Here is a 23285-nt window from a genome sequence, read left to right on the forward strand (position 1 = left end):
TATTTTAAAAAATTATTTTGATCACAATCTTTAAACTTATTTTGCCATTGTTCTTTTCATTGTTCCACAGTTCTGCCATCAGCACTTATGCTTTCACCATACAGTTAGTTGTAAACAGTGTTATGATGAGTTTTAAATTGATCGATCCAACCATTCAATGCAATGAAGTTGGTGATCCCCATTTCCCAAGTTGGAATTCCCAGTGCTCTTGTGCCAACAAACCACTCTCCAGTGTGTTTATCCAAATGATCACATGCTGATGGCCAAATGTATTTGGCTGTTTTGCCATGGAACCAGACTGTCTCATATTGGCTTTGATGTTAGGCCAGTTTCTTATAATTGTGTTCATGGTGGAAGTTGAAAGGTCTAGGTCCTTCGCTAATAGAACTTGCAAATCTGTATGTTGAAGAATCATAATTTAGAACTCCATTTCCTGTTTTATAATTTTCAATGCGATAGGGTCTGCAGCTGCGAAGAATTTTTTGAAAGATTTCATGATGTCTTCAGCTGCCATTCTCTTTATTTCATGTATGATTGTACAGTTTAGATACATAGATATTTAGATACATGAAAATGGCCTAAGGCTGAAATTGTACAAAATGTACATGAAATAAAGAGAATGGCAGCCGAAGTTTCACAAACTCTTTCAAAAAAATTTGTATTTTATTCAATCATTTCACTCATAGACAATGATTCAGATTACTACAATGTGACTTTTACACTAGAGTTTGTGAGCTTATTATTACTGGTACAGTATTATTAGCAAAGCAGTGACTATATGGAAAAGGTAGAATATAAATTTTACAACTACTGTTAGTGAAGTTGAACCTGTTGTTGTTGTTGTTGTTGTTGTTGTTGTTGTGGTTTCAGTCCTGAGACTGGTTTGATGTAGCTCTCCATGCTACTCAATTCTGTGCAAGCTTCTTCATCTCCCAGTACCTACTGCAGCCTACATCCTTCTGAATCTGCTTAGTGTATTCATCTCTTGGTCTCCCTCTACGATTTTTACCCTCCACTCTGCCCTCCAGTACTAAATTGGTGATCCCTTGATGCCTGAGAACATGTCCTACCAACCGGTCCCTTCTTCGTGTCAAGTTGTGCCACAAACTCTTCTTCTGCCTAATTCTGTTCAATACCTCCTCCTTAGTTATGTGATCTACCCATCTAATCTTCAGCATTCTTCTGTAGCACCACATTTCGAAAGCTTCTATTCTCTTCTTGTCCAAACTAGTTATCGTCCATGTTTCACTTCCATACATGGCTACACTCCATACAAATACTTTCAGAAACGACTTCCTGACGCTTAAATCTATACTCGATGTTAACAAATTTCTCTTCTTCAGAAACGCTTTCCTTGCCATTGCCAGTCTACATTTTATATCCTCTCTACTTCGACCATCATCAGTTATTTTGCTCCCAAAATAGCAAAACTCCTTTACTACTTTAAGTGTCTCATTTCCTAATCTAATTCCCTCAGCATCACCCGACTTAATTCGACTACATTCCATTATCCTCGTTTTGCTTTTGTTGATGTTCATCTTATATCTTCCTTTCAAGACACCATCCATTCCGTTCAACTGGTCTTCCAAGTCCTTTGCTGTCTCTGACAGAATTACAATGTCATCGGCGAACCTCAAAGTTTTTATTTCTTCTCCATGGATTTTAATATCTACTACAAACTTTTCTTTTGTTTCCTTTACTGTTTGCTTAATATACAGATTGAATAGCATCGGGGAGAGGCTACAACCCTAATGGCACATTTTGTTTCAGAATTCTTAATTAAATATGCAGTAATCCTTTTTATTGCTTAGCAACAAGAAGTTCTTTTTATGATATGTTGGCACAATTTGGAACATCTGCTGACTGTCTTCTTTTTTCAGTTGTGGCAGCTTAAATGATCTGATGGTAATGACACTAGCAGCAACCTTCATTCTGCTCATTGCATCATGTTGTAACAGCTTTCTTGTAATTTCAGAGTCATTTATACAAATAAACACTGCTTTTGAAGATGACTATCTCTATAATAGGCTTTCTCCTCCACATGCTCCATAAAATGATGACAGTTTCCACCCTCTTTCTTATCCAGAACATTTCTGAGCCAAGTGACTCCTTTTCGGCAACAAGCTTTAGATTTTGTGCCTGTTGTTCTCTGCTTACAAAGACAGACTTCCAACTTAAGTGTTTCAACTAATATTGTGTTGCAAGTTTTATTTACCATAATTTTATAACAATTATCAATAAGTCTCTCATTAGAATACAAATATCTTTTTAGTATGGTTTCATGAAACACTTTTGCACCCATGTTTTATTTACACAATTGAATATGATTGGAACAAAGAAGGAAATATGTTTGTGTGTTAGCATCCTAGGTGAGAAAGAGTTCAAAAATTTCAGCGTGTTATGGAACATCTTGAGGAGGAATGTTTACATCTGACATCAGGTCGTACCAACCTAAGACTGTTCCTAGTTCAGATTAGTTTACTTCTTGTGAAAGAGTAGATAAGATCAGATTAGATTGATTATTCGTTCCATAGACCCACATAAGAGGGGATCCTCCTGGGTGTGGAACATGTCAGATAAACAAACACATTACAAAAATGTAATTAGAAAAACTTGAGTTTCATTATTTTTAATGATCCTCAGTCAATAAACAGTAAAATTACGTACATGAATTAAAATTAAACTTCTAATATTTACAGGTTTAATACTTACATCTGTTTTCATTAAATCCATCATTCACACAGTAGCTAGCTACTTGGCCATTACAACCAAGTATTGTCAAAAATTAAAGTAAATTATTCATTTCAATGATCCTCAGTTAAGAGCAGTCAAATTATGTACAAGATTAATAATTAAACTTCCACTATTTACAGACTTAAGACTTGCATCTGCTTTCCATACATCCATCATTCACACAGTAGGTAGTTACTTGGCTGTTACAACCAAGTATTGTCAAAAATTAACGTATAATAAATTTTCATTAAAATGGTCTACTGCACTTGTTGAGAAATTCATGGATGGAATAGAAGGAATTGGCCACCAAAAATTCTTTTAAATTATGTTTAAATTGTGCATTGTCAGAAACTAAACTCTTAATGGTTGCTGGTAACATATTGGAAATATGCGTTGCTGAATACTGCACTCCTTTCTGGGCAAGAGTAAGTGATTTTAAATCTTTATGTATATTGTTCTTATGCCTAGTATTGATACTGTGTACTAAGCAGTTAGTTGGAAAATGAGATGTATTATTTACAACAAACTTCATTAAGGAATAAATATACTGAGAAGCTGTGGTTAGTATGCCCAATTCTTTGAATAGGTTTCGACATGATGTTCTTGGAGTTACACTACACATTACTCTTATTATACACTTCTGTACTCTAAAAATTTTTTCTCGGTTTGTGGAGTTATCCCAAACTATGATACCATATGACATAATGGAGTGAAAATAAGCAAAATATGCCAGTTTTTTTTATGTTTATATCTCCTATGTCTGACATCATGTGCATTGCAAACACAGACATGTTTAGGTGCTTTAGCAGTTCGTTAGTATGTCGCTGCCAAGTGAATTTATTATCAAGTTGTAATCCCAAGAATTTTACACTCTCAACTTCTCCTATTTCCATGTCATCATATTTTATGCACACACTAGAAGGAAATCTCCTGGAAGTATAGTGGGTCTTTTCAAAATTTAATGACAGTGAATTGGCTATGAACCACTTATTAATGTCAGTAAAAATTTGATTAGCTGCCCTTTCTGAATTTATACTTGATTTACTATTTATTGCAATGTTTGTATCATTTGCAAATAAGACAAACGTGGCATCTGGTAATGTAACAGGTGACACGTCATTAATATACACAAGAAAAAGTAGTGGACATACTATGGAACCTTGGGGAACAGCATATGTAATTTCTTCCCAGTCAGATGATGTCTGACTGCCTTCTGCTGAAGTGTTACGTAATGATGCTCTTTGTTTTCTATTAATAAGATATGACTGAAACCACTTTGCAGCACTACCAGTGATGCCATAATATTTTAATTTACTTAAAAGAATGCTGTGATTCACACAGTCAAAAGCCTTTGACAGGTCACAGAATATGTCAGTTGCCTCTAATTTGTTGTCTGATGAATTAAGGACATTTTCACTGTAAGTGTAAATAGCCTTCTCAATATCAGAACCCTTAAGAAACCCAAACTGTGACTTTGACAGTATGTTATTTTCACTAAGGTGTTTAAGTAGACACTTGAACATAACCTTTTCAAAGATTTTAGAAAAAGCTGGCAAAAGTGGAGATCGGTCGGTAATTTGACGGCATTTCTTTGTCCCCTTTCTTGAGGAGAGGTATAACTTCAGCATATTTAAGCCAGTCCGGGAACGTTATATAATAATAATAGCTTTATTCAACATTGAATGGTACACTATACATGTACAAAGAAATAGTAATGATTAAAGTTATTTGTACAATACACAAGACACAATCTTCTGAATATGTCATTAATTTACAACAAAATTACAATAAGATGTTTACTGATTTCTATTCACATAATTTCACAAAGCATTTGTTATTCTTCATATAAGTATGGTACTCTTCTAACGTGTGGAAATGGTGTTTCACTAAAAATTTCTTAAGCTGATGTTTCAGTTTAATTGTAGGAAGAGCCATGACTGCACTAGGCAGTGCATTAGCTAATTTTATGCCTGCGTACTGAGGCCCCTTTTTGTAAAGTGCTGTTCTGTGGCTGCCAATGTAAAATCTTTCTTTATTTCTAGAGTTGTACTGTTGGAAATCTGAATAAGTGTTTGGGTGCAGTCTTTTCACAAGCAATATCGATTTTAGAATGTATGTGTTTATAACAGTTAACACCTCTGTTTTTGGAAACAAGTTGCGACAAGATTCCCTATATTTTGCTCCACAGATTATTCTCACACCCCTTTTTTGGAGAATGAGTAGCTTATCTAGATTAGCTTTGGTTGTTGCCCCCCAAATTTCAATACCGTAGTTCAAGTGAGTGGAGAAAAGAGCATGGTATACAGTCTTGAGGATTATGGTGTCTCTACAGGACTTGCTAATAGTACTGATTGCAAATATATTTTTGGACACCTTAGTTGCTAGGGAGTCAATATGTGTGTCCCATTTCAGGTTGCTTTGGATTGTTATGCCAAGGAATTTTACACTAGACTCTTTCTTTACCAATTCGTTGCTCATGTATAATTTAATTTCATTATTCAAACTAATTTTGTTAAACTCCATCAAACATGTTTTACTGGTGCTTACATTTAAGTGGCTTTCATTAAAAAACTGAACAATTTCTTTTGTCACATTATTACACTCAGCCTCTAGTTCATTACATGATTCCTTTTTACATACAATGGACGTGTCATCAGCATACAGAACAATTTTGGAATTTATAGTACAGTATTTAATATCATTTACATAGATCAAGAACAGAAGGGGGCCCAACACCGAGCCCTGGGGCACGCCATATTTTATGCGAGTGATCTCTGATTTGTAGACACCACTTTACGTTTTAAGTAGAACAAACTGTTTTCTATTGCTCATATAACACTTTATTAGGTCATAAGCAGCGCCTCTAATGCCCATTTTCCATAGCTTGTCTAACAGGATGTCAACGTTCACACAATCAAAGGCTTTTTCCAGGTCTAGGTATACACCTGCCACATGTTCCTTGCTTTCGATACCTCCTAACACCTCTTCAGTTAGTTGAGCAGCTGCAGTGCTAGTTGATTTACCTTTTAGGAATTCATTTTGATTTTTGAGCATCAGGTTGTGTTTGTTAAGAAAGTTTATAATCCTGTTGTGTATAACTTTCTCAACTATTTTGGAAAAGACAGGAAGGATTGAGACTGGTCTGTAGTTTTCTACTTTGTTGTTGTCACCTTTCTTAAAAAAGGGTGTTACCTGTGCTATTTTTAGTCTGTCTGGAAAGGTGCCTGATTCTATTATATTGTTGACTGCTGCAGACAGAGGTACAGAGACATTTTGGCTACAGGCTTTTAAAACATTAGTATTTAGGCCATCATGCCCAGCTGAATTAGAGGGTTTTAGTGAGCTAATGATGCCCATTGTTTCTTCACAGTTTGTAGGGGCTAGATATAAACTATGGTCACATGTATTACCTTTAAAACTGTAGTGCGTGTTTTTATGTTTGTCATTTATGGCTTCCCCTACGGAAGAAAAATATTCATTAAAAATATTTGCAATTTCCAGTTGGCCTGATATGAGCATTCCATTGTGGTTAATAGTAAAGTCCATACAGGATTTGTCATTGCAAGTTCTAAAACTCTTTATGACTGCCCAGATGCAAGCAGTTACGTTGTGTGAGTTTTTAAGCTTATTTGCAACATAGTTGCTCCTGGTCTGTGTGATTAAGTCCTTCTAGTGTGCTTGATATATTTTGAAGGCTTCCTTTAGCTCAGGAATCTCTCTATTATTCAGAATTGCACTGTGGAGTAGTTTTAATTTTTCCTCACTTCAGTGACATTACTATTTACCCAAATATTTTTGTTTATATTTTTTGTTTGTTTCATTTTTGTGATTACAACTGGGCATGTGGTATCAAAGCAGTAATAGAAGTCAGCAGCAAAGCTATCATATGAAAAGCTATTATTTTCAAACCATTTTATTTGTGCTAGCATGCAGTTTAGTCTGTTTATGTTGTCATTATACATTCTTCTTTTAGTTAAAAACTGTTGCTTTGTGGAGTTCCAATTTAAGCTGTACTGCATGGTGGTCTGAGATGACTAGTTTTAAAACCGATGCACTGTGGGATAGGTGGGTCATGTTTGTTATTATGTTGTCAAGACATGTTTTACTATTGCCAATTTCTCTAGTGGGTTCCTGAATGAGTGGGGTCAGGTTAAATTCATCACACAGACGATGTAACTTTTTGGTGCTGACATAATTTGTTAATAAATCTATATTTATATCCCATGTAACTATAATATTTACATGACCATTTGGCCCAGAAAATGTTGTGTCTATATATACGAGCAAGTCTGAAAAATTTACAAAAAAGGTATCTGTATTTGCTGCAGGTGGCCTGTAAACACCGATAACTGTTATGTTATCTCTACCACATTTTAGGTTTATTGCAGTAAATTCTGAGACTCCTTCCGAGCAGAAGGCACTCACATCAATAACATTAAAATTACTTTCATTTACAGTGAAAATTGCTACACCTCTCCCAATCTTGTCTTTTCTACGGAAGGCTGTGCAGAATTTCATACACAGTGGTTGACTAATGCTAACCAGAGCTTCATTGCACCAGTGTTCAGTTACAACTAATATATCGGGTTTGTCAATCCGTGAAATTACATCTAGATCATTATGCTTATTTCTAAGACTACCAAGCTTCTGGTGTATGATATTAAGGCTGAGTTTTACCTGCTAGACCTTAGAGGATAATTTTGGACTAGCACTGACGCCAGCAGGCTTCACAAGTTTCCCTGGCTTGCCAGCGGTGGCTGTTGTTGTGGCAGATTTTGTTGAGGTGGGTTGTACCACCCCATGGCAATGGACTTCTTTTCATCACTTTGTGAACAATGTTGCCTGACTTCCTCAATAATTTTGCTACTTACGATCTTTTTGCCTCTTTTGTTCATGTGCAGACCATGAGATGTGTGCAGCTCCCTTTCCAGATAGCTGACATCTACTAGAGACACATTCTGAAATTTACTACATAGAGCTTTAATCCTGTCATTTGTTTTATGAACTTCCCGGTTCACATTAGACTGTTTCATAAGATCATGCCTCTGTGGAATGCTGACAACAACTGTTTTAGTGTCATTTAACTTACCCAGTACCATTTTCATATGTATAATTGCATGATTTGCTTGATTTCTTGCTACATCATATGAACCTCCCATAATAAAGACACAGTCATTGGATGAGAAGGAGTTACAATCCTGCATGCACTGCTTCACCACAGCAGAAAGAGGGGCTCCACGCTGGATGTGGCCTACATCTGCAAAGTTGTCTTGCATATTTGTGATGTTTTGGACTATTTCATGTCCATGGCTGTCTCCATATAATAGAATCCGGCCCTGCTTGTGTTTCTGGTTGTCATCGTTTCTTCTGTTTTTCTCTAGGGTCGATTTCTTGCATGTAATTTCACAGATTCCATTTCCTTGGACGGTTTGTTTACGTTCAGTTTCACATTTTGCACACGAGTTTGGGACTTGGTGTTTTCTGAACGTATCACTGACAATTTTTTTGCTGCTTGAAGGATTTTGCACGGACTGAACTTGTTCTTGTTCCACTATTTCGTCGAGAATTTGAAACCTGTTTTGAGTAATGACGACAGGAAAGCTTTCCTTGGTTTTTAGTATAGGCCTATAGTCGTTCATCAGGCGCTGTTGTTCAAATTCACACACCTTCTTATTTAAGAGAGTAACTTCAGCCTTTAGGCTCTGGATTTCACTTACCATATCGCTGACTAGTACAGATATTTCACACCTACAGTCACAAATTTTTGCTTTATGATAGTTATCTGAGTCCCGAACGCAGCACTGACCACAGTTCCAGCATGTTATAAATTCATTATTTTCTTTCACAGATGAGTCCACTTTTGCACATCGAAAATGATATGAGTTATTACATTCCTTGCACGTGATTCCGGTTTTCAGTACTTTTCTGCATTTTTTACACTTTTCACTGTCAAAACACGAGTTTTTACGTAAGCTAAGAACTTTACCATTACTATTTGCCGCCATCTTGGGACATCCTGTGATAAGTGATTGATTACACAAATAACTTAAGATATGACTAAGCTCACATGAACAATACTTTATTAACTTTGTTGATTTGTTATCATAACCACTAGAATGCTTTGATTTCAAGGACTTAATGATGGATTCTATTTCTTTGGGTGAAGTAAGTGTCAATTCCATTTTACTGAGATTGCTTGTGTGCACTGGTCTCAGATATTCCATAGCATTATTTAATGAACCTGACAACCCCATGCTATGAGTAACAGAGACAAAATACTTGTTTAAATGGTTTGCAACACAACATGCGTTTGTTACCAGGGTTTCAATTATTTTTAGAGCTATCTGTTCCTCCTCATTTCTGGTCCTACCTGTCTCTGACTTAACTATATCCCATATTATTTTTATTTTATTGCTGGATGTATTTATCTTCTTTTCATAATGCAGATGTTTAGATTTCTGGATAACCTTCTTCCATATTTTGCAGTAATTTTGGTAATGAGCTATAATGCTAGTATCAAAGGTGTCCCTACATATCAGATAGAGTTTCCTTTTTGTCTCACATGATTTCTTTATCCCTTGTGTGATCCATGGTTTCTTATGAGAATCCTGCTTAATTTGAGTTACCTTCAGGGGAAAACAATTTTCAAGTAAGATGCTAACTTTATTAATGAATGTTTTTTTATTTTCCATTTGTGTCTTGGATGCTGTAAACATCCATGCAATTAATTTCTTTGAGCAATCTCCTAAATTTCTCAGTTTTTGACTGTTTTACTGGTCTTCTGTACTCAATACTGATAGATGTTTTACCCTGGCAATTTTCAAAATTTAATGTTAGGTGTTGCATGTCATGGTCAGATAGCCCATTTACTACTGGTTTTGTAATGTGGCTTAGTTGCCTAGAATTGTCTTAGAACATTTGTATACCCTAGTTGGGAAATTTACATTAGAAATTAAACTGAATGACGATGTAACTGTTTTCAGTAATTGTTCACTGACAGTGTTTTTCAGGACATCTATATTAAAATCAGCAGCAACCACTAGTTCTTTCTTTTTTAGTTTTATCTGAGATAATAAATCTTCAATACTGTTTATAAACAGGTTGAAATTTCCTGAAGGTGCCCATCGTAGAATGGCTGTTTTCAAACGTCCTGTTGATTTGCATGAATGACTTTGAGATTAAATTAAAGCTGTTATAATACAATGCAGTGAGCAGAAAGAAGGTTGTTACTAGAGTCACTATTGTCGAATCATGAATCTCAAATTACCAGATGAAAAAAAGTGTCTGACAGACAGCAGTAATAGCTTCAAAAATAAATTGAAATCATATCTCCTTGACAACTCCTTCTAGACCATACATGAATTCTTGAATAGGAATAAATAAATCTATAAATATAGTATGTGCATTTTGTGCCATTTAAGGGAATGGGGTAAATAATATATATATATATATGGCAGGTCGACAGACACACAAACACAAACATCACACAAAATTCAAGCTTTCGCAACAAACTGTTGCTTCATCAGGAAAGAGGGAAGGAGAGGGAAAGACGAAAGGATGTGGGTTTTAAGGGAGAGGGTAAGGAGTCATTCCAATCCCGGGAGCGGAAAGACTTACCTTAGGAGGAAAAAAGGACGGGTATACACTCGCACACACACATATCCATCCACACACATATACAGACACAGGCAGGTCAGTTGGTAGATCACATGGGTGCTTTCACACGTGGCTCTGCCTTTGATCGTGTACACCTTCCGGGTTACAGGACTGGAGTAGGTGGTGGTGGGAGGGTGCATGGGACAGGTTTTACACCGGGGGCGGTTACAAGGGTAGGAGCCAGAGGGTAGGGAATGAGGTTTGGGGATTTCATAGGCATGAACTAAGAGGTTACGAAGGTTAGGTGGATGGCGGTAAGACACTCTTGGTGGAGTGGGGAGGATTTCATAAGGATGGATCTCATTTCAGGGCAGGATTTGAGGAAGTTGTATCCCTGCTGGAGAGCCACATTCAGAGTCTGATCCAGTCCCGGAAAGTATCCTGTCACAAGTGGGGCACTTTTGGGGTTCTTCTATGGGAGGTTCTGGGTTTGAGGGGATGAGGAAGTGGCTCTGGTTATTTGCTTCTGTACCAGTTCGGGAGGGTAGTTGCGGGATGCAAAAGCTGTTGTCAGGTTGTTGGTGTAATGGTTCAGGGATTACGGACTGGAGCAGATTCGTTTGCCACGAAGATCTAGGCTGTAGGGAAGGGACCGTTTGATGTGGAATGGGTGGCAGCTGTCATAATGGAGGTACTGTTGTTTGTTGGTGGGTTTGATGTGGACGGACGTGTGAAGCTGGCCATTGGACAGATGGAGGTCAACGGCAGGGAAAGTGGCATGGGATTTGGAGTAGGACCAGGTGAATCTGATGGAACCAAAGGAGTTGAGGTTGGGGAGGAAATTCTGGAGTTCTTCTTCACTGTGAGTCCAGATCATGAAGATGTCATCAATAAATCTGTACCAAACTTTGGGTCGGCAGGCTTGGGTAACCAAGAAGGCTTCCTCTAAGCGACCCATAAATAGGTTGGCGTACAAGGGGGGCATCCTGGTATCCATGGCTGTTCCCTTTAGTTGTTGGTATGTCTGGCCTTCGAAAGTGAAGAAGTTGTGGATTAGGATGAAGCTGGCTAAGGTAATGAGGAAAGAGGTTTTAGGTAGGGTGGCAGGTGATCGGCATGAAAGGAAGTGCTCCATCGCAGCGAGGCCCTGGACGTGCAGAATATTTGTGTATAAGGAAGTGGCGTCAATGGTTACAAGGATAGTTTCTGGGGGTAACAGATTGGGTAAGGATTCCAGGCGTTCGAGAAAGTGGTTGGTGTCTTTGATGAAGGATGGAAGACTGCATGTAATGGGTTGAAGGTGTTGATCTATGTAGGCAGAGATACGTTCTGTGGGGGCTTGGTAACTAGCTACAATGGTGCGGCCGGGATGATTGGGTTTGTGAATTTTAGGAAGAAGGTAGAAGGTAGGGGTGTGGGGTGTCGGTGGGGTCAGGAGGTTGATGGAGTTAGGTGAAAGGTTTTGTAGGGGACCTAAGGTTCTGAGGATTCCTTGAAGCTCCGCCTGGACATCAGGAATGGGAATACCTTGGCAAACTTTGTAAGTAGTGTTGTCTGAAAGCTGACGCAGTCCCTCAGCCACATACTCCCGATGATTAAGTACCACGGTCGTGGAACCCTTGTCCGCCGGAAGAATAACAACGGATCGGTCAGCCTTCAGATCACAGATAGCCTGGGCTTCAGCAGTGGTGATGTTGGGAGTAGGATTAAGGTTTTTTAAGAAGGATTGGGAGGCAAGGCTGGAGGTGAGAAATTCCTGGAAGGTTTGGAGAGGGTGATTTTGAGGAAGAGGAGGTGGGTCCCGCTGTGACGGAGGACGGAACTGTTCCAGGCAGCGGGACCCACCGGCTACCGTACCGTGTGATTGATCAATGGAACACGCAACCAACTAACTAACTAACTAACTTTCATCAAGGCAATGAGTCAGCATACTTTCCCACCATTCCAAATGGAACCTGTAACACAGATGGCAGTGACCCAACACACTTGTAATGAAAGTCTTGCTTACTGTGTTAATTCTATGTTACATGATCATTAACTTTGATTGTACTCTATTTTCTCTGCTCTGTTCCAAGGCTGACTTTGAGAATCTTCTCTCTGGGAGACACTGTGAAATGTGAAACAGAGAGTACTTTTTATTTCAAGGCATTTTTTTTTCCAAACGAATGCTTTCTAAATGTTAGCTGTCTCTCCCAAAAGATAATTCCATATGACTACAAAGAAAGAAGAAGGACATACTAAAAAAGTATGTTTTCTTTTAGGTTAACCTTTCTGAATTAATAGTGGGCAACATTTTTGTATCTATACTTCTTGAACAGATAAATGCAATTCTTCATCTCTAATTTCACTTTGGAACAATTACTTCATCTGATATTTCCCAAATTGTATATGTTTTTCAACCAATTCAAGAATAATTCACTCCAACAACTCTTTCTACATCATTTCATGTTCCATATAGATTAAGTTATGTAATGCATAAGAGAATCGAATCTTTTAAGTGTTGGTTGGTTTTCCCAGACTTGAACTATGAGTATCTTTATCTGTGGCTCAGGTGGTGTATGTGTCATGTAATGTATATTGTATTTTTCTTTTTTTTAATTTTCAGTTATTTGGCGATCGAATTTTTGTGGTAGAAGTTGAACGAGCAGCAAGACTGCAGGCTAGTATCAATAAGTCACCTGTTTATTTCTATGTATTTGGGTACCGTGGGAAATATAGTTTCTCAGAAAGTATGGCAGAAACTAATGTTAACCTTGGTAAGTGGCTGTATCCATCTTCTTAAAAGCAAATTTTATTGGCATCAAACCATGCTATCAGCAGAAATAATTAATTGTTCATAAATGACATTTACAAAGTAATTTGTAACAATATGTTCACAAATTTTACATTCGTAATCCCTATTTCAATTCCTTGTTATTAGGAGTATCTCATGCAGATGACACAGCTTATATTATGAATGTCAATGACAAGTTTGGCTTAACACCACTTGAAACTGAAGAAGATAGAAAGATGATGAATATTATGCTGGATATGTGCATTAATTTTAGCAAAACTGGGTGAGTCTGAACGTTGCATCTTTCTGAAAATGTTCTAGGCATGTCCAAAATACAGACAATGGTTTCAGTGAGAGAAACTTACACATGAATTTGTTTGAAAAATAACACTCTAATAAGGAAACAAAAATAAAATATTTTTATTTATCATGTGTCTAGTCATACACATTTAGTAGGGAAGACATCTTGGTAATAAATATGAATACCTAGGCAGCAAATAATCTTGGTTTTAAATGTGCACTCTATTGATTAACTAGTTAGTGGTGTTTGTATCATTCTGTTGGTGACCCCCTTCATTCATTCATTCATTCATTCTTTATTGATCCACTGCATCATTCTGTGTACAGAGAGCATTATATGACATGGGACAAGTCATTATAGTAGTTAAACATTTAAAAAATACATTACACTTAATTAAATACACCTACATGTACACAATTCTATGATAGTTATAAATTACAGTATATAGTATTAGTATACTCACAAGTTGTCCAAAATTCAGGTCAACAAGGCCTAATTAATATTAAAATTTGTGGATACATTTAAAATCAAGTTAAGTATGGATAAGCATTACATTAATTTATACAATGTTTAAGATTTACTAGATAAATATAATAAATACATACAAGTAGATCAATTTTTATTAGTCGGTATGTAATTTACATTTTGAAGATAAATTATAATACAAAAAGAGAAGTGTGCAAATATATTACATAGAAAAATCACATACAAAATATTCATGTAAGTTATAAAAGGAGTATTTCAATAATATTGATTTAGGTATTCTTTCTAAATGTGCTGGATTGTTGATGTTTTTTTATGTTTAGTGGTAGATGATTGTAAAGTTTAATCCCCATGCATTTTACACTATCAGCAAATAATTTGGTAGAATGGGGAAAGTGTGTCAACATTTATTTCCCTCTAATGTCGTGTTGTTTACACAAGTCTCTCTGCTTTTTAAATAATTTTTATACTGACAGCTTTCTTTTGGAGCTTTCTTTTGGACTCAGAACTGTCGCCCCAGAATAGGACTGAGTGAAAAAGAGCATGGTACACTGATGTTTGCATATTTATACTTGTCACTTCCCTGACTGACAGAAGCATAAAACATGGTTTACTTAGCTTGGTAGCTATACTGTCAGTGTGCCTTTTCCAGCCTAGAGTGTCAGAGACATTCCAAGGAATTTAGTTACATTTTCCAGTTCAATACTATTTCCACCTAATTGTATAGTTGGGACAATGGGATTTCTGTTCTGGACTTTATGAAATATTAGGCCTACAGTCATTTTTGCATTAAGAAGTAGCCTATTAGCTGCAAGCCATGAATGTAGTAGAGCTGTACATTGGTTGTCTGTGGCTTCATTGTGTTCATTTGAGTCAGCTACCAGTGTCAGTGGCAAAAAGGAAGGTGTTGCAAGTCGATAGTGAAGAGGAAGGTCATTAATAAACAGGAGAAATAGGATGAGGCCTAAAACTGATCCATGAGGAACACCATGTTTTACAGTTTGCATATCAGAACATGAAACTATGGATTTTCCTGAAGGGGCGACCTCACATAAATGCACATACTGCTTTCTGTTCAGTAGGTAGCTTACAAACCAATTGCAGGTAGTAACATAGTTTTTATAATAGTATTCTGTGGTCTACTATATCGAATGACTCTGTAAGATCAAGATACAACAATGCAACTGGCTGTTTCTTATCTACAAGTGTGAGAGTGGTATCTAGAAATTTATAAACAGCATCTATTGTTATTTTCCCTCCTGGAATCCTTATTGAGCTGGAGAAAGGATACTATACCTATTCAGAAATGCTTTTAGTCTGTCAGCCACTACAAATATACTAAACACAGAGAGGACTGACATAGGCTGATAATTATTGGGATATTGTTTCTAGTATTTTTTGTGTATCAGTATAATTTTTGCTATGGTAAGTAATTTAGTGAATATGCCTTCCACAAATGAAGAATTAATGATATGTCATAGAGGCTTACGTATTATACTTGAACATCTGTAAACAAGCAAACAAGGTATTTCATCCTGTCCAGAAGAAGGAACCTTTTTTATTTTTTGGCCGATTTTCGATTTCTGCTTCTGAAGTTGGTGAAAAGAATAGTGAAGCAGTAGGGTTGCTCGAAAGAGAGGTTATTCTTTAAGTGACTAGTAAGGTTTTCAACAGAATTTGTGAAGAAGAAGTTAAATTCATGAGCCATTTCTTTTTGCTAGTAATCAATCTTCCATTTATTTCTAGGTTACTGCTATTTGTAATGTTTTTAGTCCTACCTGTATTAGTGTTAAATATCTGCCAAATGCATTTACTTTTGTTAGTTGAGTTTTTCAGAAGTATGTCATAATGAAGTTTTTTGGCTGCCTTGACAACATTTCTGAATGTCTTTTTATGTATTTCTTAAACTGAACACTCCTGCCAGTGTTTGTTTTGCTCAGCGAGAAAAGCTACCTCTTTCTTTTGGAGGAAGTAATAATGCCTGAAGTGATCCACTTTCTGGAATAACCAGGAACAACTTTTTTCAGTTTTAAAAGAAAATGGTAATTGAAGTAATAAGAGAAAATATTTAGGAAGGCTTCATACTTATCACCTACTGTTTGTGATAGGAAGACTGTCTGCCAGTTTGCTTTACTTGTGCGGGATATAAAATTTAGAATATTGTTTTCTGAAAAGTTTCTGCTTTCTCTAACTACTCTTTTTGCATTTATAATTACAGCATTGTGGTCTGAGAACCCTGAGTGTATAGAGTTTGCAACACATTCTATGTTAGTGGCTACTTGGTCAATACAGCTACTACTGTGGGATGTGATTCTAGTTTCAGATTTTAATTTCAAATGGAGGTTGAAAGAATTCATAAAATTTATAAAGGTTGTCTGAGTGCTGCCATCGTTCAACAAGTCAGTATTAAAATCACCATAGAGTAAGATATTTGGAATGGTTCTCTTTGTTAGAGTTTCAAGAAGGGAAGTAAAGTTTTTAAAGAATGACCGTATGTTACCAGAGGGTGATCTGTAAACAGTTATTAAGAGTAAATTGAGGTCAGTAAGTTGAATCCCAGGTAATTCTATATCCTTTTCAACACTGTAAGGACAGAATATTTGGGATGTATGGGCTGCAATGCATTCCCTTGCAAATATGCAACTACCTCCACTTTTGTAATTTTTTCTTGAAATATTGTCTATTAGTTTAAATTGTGGGAGCACTATACTTTTTATTTCTTGTGCTTCCATTAAGTACTCCTTCAAGTATTCATTTAGAGAATGTAAGTTCCATTTGTAGTTCTCACAAACTGCCGTGCAGATTTATAATTTTGACATATTGCCTATGCAACAAGGAACAGAATATTATAGAAGCTAAAGCTGGCTACATTGTGCACAGTGATAGGCTCAATAGAAAGAAAGAAAAATAGTGCTAATTAATAAACCTCTTGCCTTTTGGTGGATGAATGCATCATTATTTCACTGGACTCTTATTTCATTTATTAAAGTAACTACATCTGAGTTGTGAATGATATTTGATGATATTGTGAGACCAGTTCTTGTAATTTCACGTTTGTGGCTGAACTACAAGTGGGAGTGTCTTCTAAGTCACATGAATGTGCAATGTGGAAAGGTTCTTTTTCCTATAAAGTTGAAAGATTTTACTCCTAGGAATAAAGAAAACAGAGCAGTGGCATGTTGTAATACTATCTTCATCTGAAACAAATTATCTTTGTGACCAGTGCTAATGGATATTACCATTTGTTTCTTAAATAATGGTTGCAAGAGCATAACAGAAAATAATTCCACAAGGGTATTTCTCCACAACTATATTGTGCAAATCAGTAGCATACCATACACTATAAGGAAGGAGTGTGTTTTATGTAAACACCATTATTCAATTCCTTCTTTTATATTTTCTTTAAAACTCAATTACTACTGGTAATTACATACCTCCTTCATAATATTACACCAGATAGAAAGGCAAAATGTAGACCTTCATCCATTCTACATTAATAATCAATAAATATATCTATATATTTTTTATAAAATTGTTCATTTTCTTTATCTTCACAGATTGAAGCCCACTAAAATATTATTCTGTCCTTCAAGTATATTCTTTTTAATTATAATATTTATTCTGGTAATTTACATTGAGTTAAGATGCTGCAGTCTGTCAGCCCTTGATGACACTGTGTGTGTCTCTGCGTACACCAAATGTTACCATTTTTGCCAATGAGACATACCACAAGAGTATTCCTTTCTGTACTGCTTGGCTGGCATGAATCATATAGTGTTCATGAGGTATATGTAATGTCAGAACCTAGTCTTGTGTGGGCAACCATGGCACAAAGAAAGGTGAAGAGAAAGAATAAAATATGTATGAACGAAGTATACTGGACCCTTGTATTTGCCTCTGCTGTGAACAAGCTATGGGTGTTCCATTCTGAAGCAGATACAGGTACAAACACAATGTCACTTGTTTCCACCAAGCTGATTACCTAGCTCTTGTTACCATTTCAGAAAATACTATAATTTACGTAAGTATTTACAGCCCTGTCTTCATTTTCACACTAGTTACTTCAGTATCTTCACACTGCAATATATAGTATTTTCACAACGCAATATTGATGTGAAATAAAAGGGTCTCCGGTTATGGATTGTAACTTAGACCTCACTTCTTGATTGATTTGTCACTCTGATGCTTCAGCTGCTCACATTTACCTTATTTGAACTTTATGATCACCTTCTTGTAGCTTTCTTGATGCATGGACCTGCTATGCCAGTGCCACTACTTCTGCCCCTGTGACTTTGTTTCCATCTGCAGTGTGTGAGGACCTTAAGAGACGTTAGATTGATGTCAACTATTTACAAAATGACATAAACAGTGCATCATTAACTCCTCTGTATTTTACATTCACTTTTTCTCTATATACAACTTGAGTGGCATTTTGCTTTGACAATAGCCAACAATTGAGAAACAGTTCTAATAACAGTTCATCATTTCTTTTCTTTGTTGACATTCTTATATGCCTCTTTTCACTCCTTGGCCTCAAAGGCACAGTCAAACCATGATGTCCTAAAGAAGAGCTGCTCTGCTGTAGGAAGTGGAGCATTTTATTCACCATCATGCCTTGCCGATCTCCGGAGCTGACATTATTTACAGTTCATCTGCACAGATGTAATACAATGGCATGCACAGTGGAATGTTCTCCACTTAACAACTACCTACACTCCTGGAAATTGAAATAAGAACACCGTGAATTCATTGTCCCAGGAAGGGGAAACTTTATTGACACATTCCTGGGGTCAGATACATCACATGATCACACCGACAGAACCACAGGCACATAGACACAGGCAACAGAGCATGCACAATGTCGGCACTAGTACAGTGTATATCCACCTTTCGCAGCAATGCAGGCTGCTATTCTCCCATGGAGACGATCGTAGAGATGCTGGATGTAGTCCTGTGGAACGGCTTGCCATGCCATTTCCACCTGGCGCCTCAGTTGGACCAGCGTTCGTGCTGGACGTGCAGACCGCGTGAGACGACGCTTCATCCAGTCCCAAACATGCTCAATGGGGGACAGATCCGGAGATCTTGCTGGCCAGGGTAGTTGACTTACACCTTCTAGAGCACGTTGGGTGGCACGGGATACATGCGGACGTGCATTGTCCTGTTGGAACAGCAAGTTCCCTTGCCGGTCTAGGAATGGTAGAACGATGGGTTCGATGACGGTTTGGATGTACCGTGCACTATTCAGTGTCCCCTCGACGATCACCAGTGGTGTACGGCCAGTGTAGGAGATCGCTCCCCACACCATGATGCCGGGTGTTGGCCCTGTGTGCCTCGGTCGTATGCAGTCCTGATTGTGGCGCTCACCTGCACGGCGCCAAACACGCATACGACCATCATTGGCACCAAGGCAGAAGCGACTCTCATCGCTGAAGACGACACGTCTCCATTCGTCCCTCCATTCACACCTGTCGCGACACCACTGGAGGCGGGCTGCACGATGTTGGGGCATGAGCGGAAGACGGCCTAACGGTGTGCGGGACCGTAGCCCAGCTTCATGGAGACGGTTGCGAATGGTCCTCGCCGATACCCCAGGAGCAACAGTGTCCCTAATTTGCTGGGAAGTGGCAGTGCGGTCCCCTACGGCACTGCGTAGGATCCTACGGTCTTGGCGTGCATCCGTGCGTCGCTGCGGTCCGGTCCCAGGTCGACGGGCACGTGCACCTTCCGCCGACCACTGGCGACAACATCGATGTACTGTGGAGACCTCACGCCCCCACGTGTTGAGCAATTCGGCGGTACGTCCACCCGGCCTCCCGCATGCCCACTATACACCCTCGCTCAAAGTCCGTCAACTGCACATACGGGTCACGTCCACGCTGTCGCGGCATGCTACCAGTGTTAAAGACTGCGATGGAGCTCCGTATGCCACGGCAAACTGGCTGGCACTGACGGCGGCGGTGCACAAATGCTGCGCAGCTAGCGCCATTCGACGGCCAACACCGCGGTTCCTGGTGTGTCCGCTGTGCCGTGCGTGTGATCATTGCTTGTACAGCCCTCTCGCAGTGTCCGGAGCAAGTATGGTGGGTCTGACACACCGGTGTCAATGTGTTCTTTTTTCCATTTCCAAGAGTGTAAAATACATTTTTCACTCTCAAACATCTTTTGTCAACTTGAGAGGATAACAGTGAAATGTGTTACACTGAAGGATCTCATGTTATATTACAGATTTCTCCACTTAGATGAAAGATGTCATGCAAATTGACTTACAAGACTAATTACAATCCTTCTATACTCTACTAGTTTATTGTTACCTAACATCTCACAAGACCAAACTTCATTTTCTTTCTATATTGCACAAATAAAAACAAGTGTCTGGTTATTTTTATTGTAGTAGTTATTTCAGCTGGTGCCTATTTTGTTTAACTATAGTAACCTCCTCAGTATTCTTTCCACGTTAGGTGAGTAGTATAATCCAATTCAGTTTTCTTCAGGAAAAGTAATCATGTTTTTTAGTGTATTATTACTTTCTTAAGATTGTTGGTTCAGCTTACTAGTGAACATTTATCTAAGCCTGATGTTGTTTCATAATAAAAAAAGAACCTTATGAAAGATATTTGTCCTATTTGATCAGGCTGGATCATTATTTTCGTACTTCTACTCAAGGCACTTTACTTTTTGTTACTGCTTTCAAATTTTTGTCTATAACCACACAAGGTTCTCCGGTTTATTGAGGTGGTAAAGGAAAAAGTTTTTGTTGACCGTAATGTGTTAATGCTGACATTTCACTCTACAATACTTTCTATGATTTCATAAGTCAATATGTACAGAAACAACATTTAAAGAATCAATGAGGACCTTGGTAAGTCTATTTGCTTTCAACTCTCCCACCTTCATAATTGGAGACATGTCATTCATTCCATGAATTCTCCTAACCATGGATTAGACAATCCCTTCAAGGAGTTTGTGTAACCTCCATCTCTCCTCTAAATTAAAAAAAATATTCGGTCCAATCTATCTTAAAAATTTGAAGTTTTATGCCCAGCTTCCGACCTTCACATTTCTATTTCAAATGTAAGTTCCCTAACTCCTTCTTTTGTGTTCTTTCTTTATGCTTTTTGCAATTCCATTTTTATGTACATTCTATTGAATTATTTAATAAAAACTTTCACTTACGCACACTTGTCACAAAGGACTGTTCTTTAAGAATCCATTCCTTGTTATTAGGCTGTAATATTTTCCTTGCTCTTCATTATTCACATGTTTACATCGTGCTTACTAAAAAAAACTGCATCATCTTTTGAGTTCTGTGCATCTTAACATAATACCCACAACATTCTCATACATTTGTCAAGGAAAATAATTGTCTATGTCAATACGTCTTTTGTATTTTACGCTGTACCATCTGAAAATAGGTTGTAATTGTCACAATGTGGTATGGATAAAATAAGGGTTTCAATTATAGAAATGTGTGACTCTTGGAAGGGGGGAGACAGAATCAGTACTCCTATTGGAGAAGAATGAGAGTAAAATTTAAGAATGACCATGTTAGGATCAAAGAAATAAAGAAGACAGTTTCTGAAAGATAGATTCCCAGTACACTCCCCACACCAAGATACCCTTCCTCATGGGTTCTTCACCACAATGTTGGAGGACACAGTGTTGATGAGATGCTCTACAGAACAGACTTGTCCTTGTTTCACATGTACAAGCCCCAAAAATTGATTGTAACTTGATTATGAATACCTCCATACTAAATGGATTATGGTACAGATTTAACACATTATGTGGCCAAACCTCCCCTACAAAAGAAATATGAAACCCAGTCATTATTCATAATGGATAGGAAATGTATAAGAAAATTCCACCTGCACATTTATTTTCCTCAAATAGAGCATCTAATCATTTTTCACCAGGGTATGTTCTTTATACTGAGATAACAGATAATAGGATAGTCGAACAGGAAGAAATTCCTCCATTGGGAACTAAATATGAAGTAATGAAACCATTAACTCAGACTGCCAATAGATGTTACTCTGCCAAATTTGCAAAGTGTGCAGTTTGTCCCGGGGATTTAAATTTCTTTGTTGTATCCATATTACATAGTCCATTTTCTTGCCTTTTTTTGGGGTGTACAAGAAAAAACTGCATTTAGGTGTGGACTACCCACTATTTTAAATGTCCCATAATATTTTTTAAAAAATATTCATTTCCTTTTTAAATTAAAATTAGGATGTAAATCTTGATCAAATATCAAATCATTAATCTGTAGTGCCAGTATAATTCTCTTTTAATTGGCTTTCCTTAAATGTTTTCTGCTTTCTTTTGTAGGTTTCCTTTTACCATATTCTGATGTTTTTCTGCTTCAATGAGCATTGAGAGTGGCTACTTAAACAACTTTAACAGTGGTTCTGCAAGAAAAGTTTTATTCATGTTTTCTATTGGTGACAGACTTGTAGGCATATTAGTTGATTCATTTAATATAGTCTGGAACTCAGGAATCAACTGAGTCCATGACATATGCATGTTAGAATGATATGTTATATGTAGACATCCAATTTCCTTCGTAACATGTTCACAAGGGTTCAATTGTGAATGATATTTCTAAATAACTACATGTTTTACACCTTCCCATGCTAAAAGTTCCTTGAAGTTTTTGTTTTCAAATTGTGATCCATTATCCGCAAGAAGTCTGTGAGGCTTACTCACATATTTAAAATAGTCTCTTAAACAATTTATTACTATATCTTTGATGGCTTGTTTAATGGGGTAAAGTTGTATATATTTTGACTAACATTCTGTGACTTCACGAATGTAAATTACTCCTCCGCTACCTGTAAGTAACTGTCCATAAGGATCAGAATCAGTTTAAACATGTAATCTTTTAGGTATTTTGGGTTATAACTTATATTGTAATTGTCTGTTATCATCCTTAATCTTTTGATATACTTTGGAGGATCTCAATAACGTTATTACTTTTCTACTTAAGTTTATAAAATGAAATTTATTCATGTGCTTAATCCATTTGTGAATGCCAGAATGTACATACTCTTTATGGGTATGCCATATTAAATCTTCTTGCACATTCTTTTGTCTAATCTCTGCAACAAAATATATCAATAATGGTCGATAATTCCTCTTCATCTGGAAACATCCTTGCATGTGTGCATTGATGCTAAAGTAATCATCCATTTTTATTTGTTGCTTTATTTTTAAGGCTGTGGTCCTTACCTCGTTAAAAGCTTTCTAATCTCATCTGGTGGATTACGCGAGGATCAGACTTTTCTTCTCATCCCCTCCAGTAAGTCTCCACCGACCCAGGAAACTGTGCAACTTTTCCAAACTCTCCCCATTTCTTACACCTCACTCTTTTCCTTCACCCCTATTCCTTCCTGTTCA

General features: G+C 37.3%; 1 protein-coding gene across 1 annotated transcript in view; it reads left to right on the plus strand.

Moving 5' to 3' along the window:
• The window catches only part of LOC126249059 (venom carboxylesterase-6-like), a 216619-nt gene that overhangs the window by 180873 nt on the left and 12461 nt on the right, over positions 1-23285 (plus strand). The window contains exons 8-9 of the mRNA XM_049950704.1: positions 12935-13085; positions 13250-13385. Of these exons, the coding sequence (XP_049806661.1) occupies positions 12935-13085; positions 13250-13385 (287 nt within the window). The remainder of the gene's footprint in view (positions 1-12934; positions 13086-13249; positions 13386-23285) is intronic.

Source organism: Schistocerca nitens, chromosome 1 (genome assembly GCF_023898315.1).
Source record: "Schistocerca nitens isolate TAMUIC-IGC-003100 chromosome 1, iqSchNite1.1, whole genome shotgun sequence".
Taxonomy (NCBI): domain Eukaryota; kingdom Metazoa; phylum Arthropoda; class Insecta; order Orthoptera; family Acrididae; genus Schistocerca; species Schistocerca nitens.